General features: G+C 44.3%; 1 protein-coding gene across 1 annotated transcript; it reads left to right on the top strand.

The window, feature by feature from the left end:
• Window positions 1–2,505: 2,505 nt before the first annotated feature.
• serpinh1a (serpin peptidase inhibitor, clade H (heat shock protein 47), member 1a) lies at window positions 2,506–7,083 on the top strand. The gene is made up of 5 exons (XM_020464078.2): window positions 2,506–2,746; window positions 4,129–4,750; window positions 4,875–4,973; window positions 5,122–5,354; window positions 5,653–7,083. The coding sequence occupies exons 2-5, from the start codon at window positions 4,153–4,155 to the stop codon at window positions 5,953–5,955; spliced, it is 1,233 nt and encodes a 410-aa protein (XP_020319667.1). The 5' UTR covers window positions 2,506–2,746; window positions 4,129–4,152; the 3' UTR covers window positions 5,956–7,083.
• The last annotated feature ends 234 nt before the right edge of the window (window positions 7,084–7,317 follow it).

Below are 7,317 nucleotides of genomic sequence, written 5' to 3'. Positions count from 1 at the left end.
TTTACATGCATCTTGACATGCAATAATTTGCAGGCAGTAACCAAAGTGAGCTATGAAGTTCTATGTGAAGGTTAATTCAATCCAGTCATCCAATAATGATAGAGAACATCGTGTTTGCCATTGCCTATAAGATCTTAGTTGGAGACTGCACTATATAGCCCTTTATATACTGTACACAGCCTTACCACAATGAAAACGATAACGGACTGGTCTGTAAGAATGTGTAGAAATGTGAGCAAAAGCCACAAGATGTTATCAACCATTACAGTATGTAAAGAGGGTCTCTTCCATCAAGTTCAACAACTGAGACATAAACTGAACAAGTTCCACAGACATGTGACTAACAGAAATGGAATAATGTGTCCCTGAATAAAGCGGGGGTCCAAATCAAAAGTAACAGTCAGTATCTGGTGTGGACACCAGCTGCATTAAGTACTGCAGTGCAACTTCTCCTCATGGACTGCACCAGATTTGCCAGTTCTTGCTGTGAGATGTTACCCCACTCTTCCACCAAGGCACCTGCAAGTTCCCAGACATTTCTGGGGGGAATGGCCTAAGCCCTCACCCTCCGATTCGACAGGTCCCAGGCGTGCTCAATGGGATTGAGATCCGGGCTCTTCGCTGGCCATGGCAGAACACTGACATTCCTGTCTTGCAGGAAATCACGCACAGAACGAGCAGTATGGCTGGTGGCATTGTCATGCTGGAGGGTCATGTCAGGATGAGCCTGCAGGAAGGGTACCACATGAGGGAGGAGGATGTCTTCCCTGTAACGCACAGCGTTGAGATTGTCTGCAATAACAACAAGCTCAGTCCGATGATGCTGTGACACACCGCCTCAGACCATGACGAACCCTCCACCTCCAAATGGATCCCGCTCCAGAGTACAGGCCTCGGTGTAACGCTCTTTCTTTCAACGATAAATGCGAATCCGACCATTACCCCAGATGAGACAAAACCGCGACTCGTCAATGACGAGCACTTTTTGCCAGTCCTGTCTGATCCAGCGATGGTGGGTTTGTGTCCATAGGCGACGTTGTTTCCGGTGATGTCTGGTGAGGACCTGCCTTACAACAGGCCTACAAGCCCTCAGTCCAGCCTCTCTCAGCCTATTGCGGACAGTCTGAGCACTGATGGAGGGATTGTGCGTTCCTGGTGTAACTCGAGCAGTTGTTGTTGCCATCCTGTACCTGCCCAACAGGTGTGAGGTTTGCATGTACCGATCCTATGCAGGTGTGGTTACACGTGGTCTGCCACTGCGAGGATGATCAGCTGTCCGTCCTGTCTCCCTGTAGCGCTGTCTTAGATGTCTCACAGTACGGATATTGCAATTTATTGCCCTGGTCACATCTGCAGTCCTCATGCCTCCTTGCAGCATGGCTAAGGCACGTTCACGTAGATAAGCAGGGACCCTGGGCATCTTTCTTTTGGTGTTTTTCAGAGTCAGTAGAAAGGCCTCTTTAGTGTCCTAAATATTCATAACTGTGACCTTAATTGCTTACCGTCTGTAAGCTGTTAGTGTTTTAACGACCGTTCCACAGGTACATGTTCATTAATTGTTTATGGTTCACTGAACAAGCATGGGAAACCGTGTTTAAACCCTTTACAATGAAGATCTGTGAAGATATTTGGATTTTTACGAATTACCTTTGAAAGACAGGGTCCTGAAAAAGGGACGTTTTTTTTGTTTGCTGAGTTTAGTACAAAAGCACTAAACATGTAGCTGAAAGCTATGCTTTTCATGTTGAGGTTGAAGATATGGTGTGGGGTTACTTTTTTCGTCCTCAGACCAATGTTGGCTCTATGTAAGTAGTTCAGTAATCTAAACATCAACAGAACATGCTTCTTATACATAGCCTTTTCACTCTAGCAGTGCTGAGGCGTAGCGAATGTAATGTGACCTAATTTCTAATATGATGTCACAAATTCCTTGGCACCAAACACTGGGCTACTGTGGCATGTTGAGTGATTTCCTAAACTTTATTGCTGCTCAGTAGAAACACTACTATGTTTGAGAGTACCTAAATGGGTGCTTTTTAGACAAGGAATAATTGGATATACTGCATGTCCACAGAGGAAAAAATGGTGCCCATTTTGGGGAAAAGAGAATCAAACTATGTGCCGTTAGACACCAGGGCATTTTAACAAGTTGGCATGGCCCGGCATTGAATGGACACATCCCCCTCCTGCATCCCACGCTACAAGCCTCGCAAATCAGACAGACACAGCCGCAAACGTGGCACTGGGAGGAAGAGGTGGACAGTAAAACCTTCGCAACTAGAAAGTAAACTTGACTAAATCATAACAATTATAATATCGAAGTACTTTCTACACCCTAAAAAGGATTATTCTTCAGCCTTCAGCCTTGCAGTAGGGCTATGGTAAATCATGTTGCATGGTCTAAAACTGTGTACAGTATATTAAATAAGCATCATTTCAGAATACAGAACTATGAACTTTACAGAAACTCTGCCAGATGTCTGTCGACAGTGTGAATGAGCACTCAGTGTATCTCAGGCTTTAGGACCTGGAGGGGGAAAGCCCCTCTGCATAGCTGCTCCACAGTAATGGGATACAGTGGGAGGGCCCAGCTCAGCTCACTGTGCATGGAAAATCACTGCAACTCATTGAAATACTTATTTTCCCAACTTCCAGAAATTCATTTCCCACGGTTTATAGACCAGCTGAAGATCTGTCCGTGTGGAAGCTGAGAGAGATACTAGAGTAAAACTGCTGAAAGAGCCTGGTAAGTTAAAGGGGGATGAGATGGGAGTGAGAGTGGGGGAGGGATATTCACTGAACTGTGTTAACTGAAGGAAAATGTCTGACCAGGAATGTGAAAAGTCCCTCCATTTTGGGCTTAGGGTTATAAAATGCCTTTAGAGAATGTAGTGCTGCATTAGAATACAGCTTCATGTCGTTGAGCATTTTGTAGGCCAGTTGAATGGAAAAGATGCATGCGAAAAGTTGCCAGGCTAAAACATACTTCTTCCTCCATCTTCAGTGTTCACACTTAGTTAATGGATCACATAACAGTGAAAATGTTGTGATGATCAATTAAAAGTGATTATCATTTGAGTGGCAATGCTGCTTTGAACTGTGCCTTGTCTGTAGAGTAGGCCTATCTTATTAGTAACGGCCCCACCCAGCAACAGACTATCTGTGCTCTGATCTAACGCACAGTTTGCTCTGCCATGGGGCATCTCTCTTTACATGGTGGTAGAGAGTGTCGAGACTCGAGAAAGCATCCGATCGATTACGCAGAGGTAAATGAGCTGTGTAATTTATAAACATACTGTATGTTCAGACAGATATTAATGATGATGACGATGTAAACTTGAATATCCCTCCTCCTATAGACTCTCTCACACCGTGGCAGTGCTGATTGGTCCGTTTTTTTAAACGATAGATATAATGCAAACTGAGAATGTATTGAAATCATCTGTACTTCAGATGAAAACATCATCCCTATAGCACAGACATGACAGCCTGAGTAAGCTGAAAGATCAAACTTTCTGTTAAGACAGTGAAACATTTTAAACCTCGCACCTGCTTAAAAGGTCACTCATTCCAGGCCACAGAGGATGCATACAATCCTTTTGTTTAGATTCTGCAGCTAAATCTGACCCTGTTGAGCACTTGTCTGTGTAGTCTTCCTGTAGGGCAACACTCCTTCGAGTAGCAAGAGAAAAAAAAAGTGATTGGTCCACCAGATGAAGCGAGAGCTTGATTGAAATATCGTAGGTGTTCTACAGCTGCAGTATAAACGTGGCTCTTGAGTCTTGCCTTGAACTTGGCATGGGCAAACCTGCTCTCAGATTCTCCACCAATGAATTACATTACAGACCGCATACTGAAAGCTTAGTATACCACACAGCATGTCTATTCTGCATCATCCAGGATGAATAAAGGACGAGTGGTATTCCACTTGAATCTCAGCAATGGGTTGGAGAAGTGGGTTATCTCCTTAACTCGTGCTATGACTGGCGAGAGTAAGGAGAGAAGTCCTACAAAGGTTTTCTGTTCTCAAAATCCAGGGCAAATTTCATTTAATTTTCCTCTGACACTAAAGATTTGAGACTCTGTTGCTCTGTAATTGCTCTGATGCTCTATCATGTCCCCTCTCAGGTCTTTAATGATCGTTCTGACACTATGTGGGTGACTAACCTGGTAGCCATGGCCCTACTGGCCACCGCAGCCTCCGCTGCTACTGCCGCCTTGGCAGACAAGGTCCTAAGTAACCACGCCACCCTGCTGGCCAACAACAGCGCCAGCCTGGCCTTTAGCCTCTACCAGAACATGGTGAAGGAGAAGGACCTGGAGAACATCCTCATCTCCCCCGTGGTTGTGGCCTCTTCCCTGGGCCTGGTGGCCCTCGGGGGCAAGGCCTCCACCGCCTCCCAGGTAAAGACCGTGCTGAGTGCCGACAAGGTGAAGGACGAGCAGCTTCACGCCGGCCTGGCCGAGCTCCTAGAGGAGGTCAGCAACTCCAAGACCCGCAACGTCACCTGGAAGATCAGCAACCGCATCTACAGCCCCAGCTCGGTCAACTTCGCAGATGCCTTTGTCAAGAGCAGCAAGAAGCACTACAACTATGACCACACTAAGATCAACTTTAAGGACAAGAAGAGCGCTGTGAAGTCCATCAACGATTGGGCGGCCAAGTCCACCGACGGCAAGCTGCCCGAGGTCACCAAGGACGTGGAGAGGACCGATGGGGCCATGATCATCAATGCCATGTTCTTCAAACGTGAGTTTGATCTTACAAAGCACCAGCACTTGGGAGATACTCTTCTCTCTTTTTCCTTGTTTTTTCATCCATTCACATAGTTACTAATTTACAGTAAATTGTATTTTACTTTCAATCTGAACAGCCCATTGGGATGAACAGTTCCACCAAAAGATGGTGGACAACCGTGGCTTCCTGGTGTCCCGCTCTCACACTGTTGGTGTACCCATGATGCACCGCACAGGTTAATCAATTACAACATGTCCCTCAACATAATATTAAACAGTATATTTAAACTGAACTGGGGTGTTTTAATTTCAGTGTGAAGGAAGATATACAGAAAAGCTCTAGAAATGTCTCTGAGTCTGTACTCATACTGGTTGTATCTGCAGGTCTCTATGGTTTCCACGAGGATACAGTAAATAAGCTTTTAATCCTGAGCATACCCCTGGCCCATAAAAAATCCAGCCTGGTGTTCTTCATGCCCTACCACGTGGAGTCCCTGGAGAGGCTGGAGAAGCTGCTGACCTGCAAGCAGCTGGATGACTGGATGGGCAAGCTGAAGGAGACAGCTGTGGCTGTGTCTCTGCCCAAAGTCAGCATGGAAGTCAGCCACAACATCCAGGTACTGGAAAAACCTAGACATGGCACAAGTCACTGGTGAAAACCACATTTATTAAATGTTTATGAGATGCAAGTTTGAATAACATGTTAGTATACACTAACTATACAGTACACATCCCCAATGCTCTTAGGTGGCTGAACTCCTTTTACAACTCTCTCTCTCTCTCTCTCTCTCTCACACACACACACACACACACACACACACACACACACACACACACACACACACACACACACACACACACACACACACACACACACACACACACACACACACACACACACACACACACACACAGAAACACCTTGGGGAGCTGGGTCTGACAGAGGCTGTGGATAAGACCAAGGCGGACCTGTCCAACATCTCTGGGAAGAAGGACCTGTACCTGTCCAACGTCTTCCATGCCTCTGCCATGGAGTGGGACACTGATGGGAACCCCATCAATACCAGCATCTTTGGCACCGATAAACTGAAAAACCCCAAGTTGTTCTACGCTGACCACCCCTTCATTTTCCTTGTGAAGGACACCAAGACCAACTCCATCCTCTTCCTCGGCAGACTGGTCCGACCTAAGGGCGAGAAGATGAGAGATGAATTATAACAACGTTGAGTCTTAGGTGAAGTGTTTTTGTATGCACAGGCATTTGTGTATGTGTATGTGTTTGTATTTTCCTATGCAAAAGAGAGGAGAGGGAGAAAATGAATTGTACATTTTATAACTCAAGAGTACATTCCCATTTCATCATCTATGTGCCAACATTTATGCCTGTTTTTCACAATGCATGATTCAGAAATATATTTTTGTGTATTTTGTCCTGTGTTGTAAGAAACAAAGCATTGTGTACTCCAAAAAAACATTAACTTCACCTAAACATGGTATCCTCATCAAGCCTGCAATCCAAACTGAATAGAAAGCGATATTCAGTTTGGATTCCAGGCTAGTTAGTAATCACCATCACCACGTGGCATGTTTGTGTATTTTAATTAAGGGCACAGGATGGATACTTACATTAAGTATGATCTCCCAGACTATCGCCTTAAATATCAAATCAGTGTTACTCTCAGGGTTTCCTCTCCTGTCTGTCTGTCAGTCTTGGATCCCAACTGAATGCACGCTCTGTTTCACTATTGTTTCACTTTACTTTGAATTCCAGACTATTTGTTTCTACCAGTTTACTTGAGATTAAGTCAACATCAAATTACTATTGTCGGGGTATTCATACTCTTTATTAAAAATAACTAATTGTGTGATAATCTCATTCAAATGTGCTGAGCAAGTAAACTGTTTCTGTTTTCTTTACAGGTTTTGCTATGATTACCGTGTACCCGTCACCAAATATCACATTTTTAGTTTGTGAAATTCGTGTGGGTTCCAATATCTTTAATGTAAAAAAAAAAGTGTTTTAATTCACAAGCCTTTTCACAATCTTACTACATGGTGCTAGCCTATTGTTCACTCCCCCAAAGCACATGAATCTATGACCCAGGGGACGCGCCTCTGTTTGGCTTTTTACTGATCCGCACTGAAAGCACTGCTCTGTACTCTTTAGCTAACTAACCTCTGAGTGAAAGAAAGAAAGGTGATATCTGTGGAAGACTTTTGATGAATCAGCCTAGCCCTGTCTCAACACTGTCACACACCACAAAAAAAAGATGCTTTTTTGGAACAATGGAATGGTATGAGATAGTTAGAAGTTTTCTCTTTTTCCAATAAAATGGTAAAACAAAAGAATGTTGTAATGTGACTTGGTTCGAGGGCGAACTTATGGTGACAACTAGGATGGAATGGCAGGGTTTGTGAGGTCAAGTGCAGGAGCTAATAGGAGTTTCGAACTGATTGGCCAAAAGGAATTACAGCTATACGACTTTAGAAAATTCACAAGTTTGTGCTACCAAAGGAAATTAATATCTTTCAAATGTTATGCTGAAACACCATCTATTGTATGTATAGTGAGTGGCTTTG

The sequence above is a fragment of the Oncorhynchus kisutch genome, linkage group LG28 (assembly GCF_002021735.2).
Source record: "Oncorhynchus kisutch isolate 150728-3 linkage group LG28, Okis_V2, whole genome shotgun sequence".
NCBI classification, from domain to species: Eukaryota; Metazoa; Chordata; class Actinopteri; order Salmoniformes; family Salmonidae; genus Oncorhynchus; species Oncorhynchus kisutch.
Note: the sequence above shows the minus strand (reverse complement) of the source record. Positions and strands in the feature narration are given on the sequence as shown.

Coding starts and splice junctions, on each gene's coding strand:
- serpinh1a (XM_020464078.2), top strand. CDS start 4,153: ATGTGGGTGACTAACCTGGTAGCCATGGCCCTACTGGCCACCGCAGCC. Junction 4,751..4,874: donor CAATGCCATGTTCTTCAAAC/GTGAGTTTGATC, acceptor CAATCTGAACAG/CCCATTGGGATGAACAGTTC. Junction 5,355..5,652: donor AAGTCAGCCACAACATCCAG/GTACTGGAAAAA, acceptor ACACACACACAG/AAACACCTTGGGGAGCTGGG.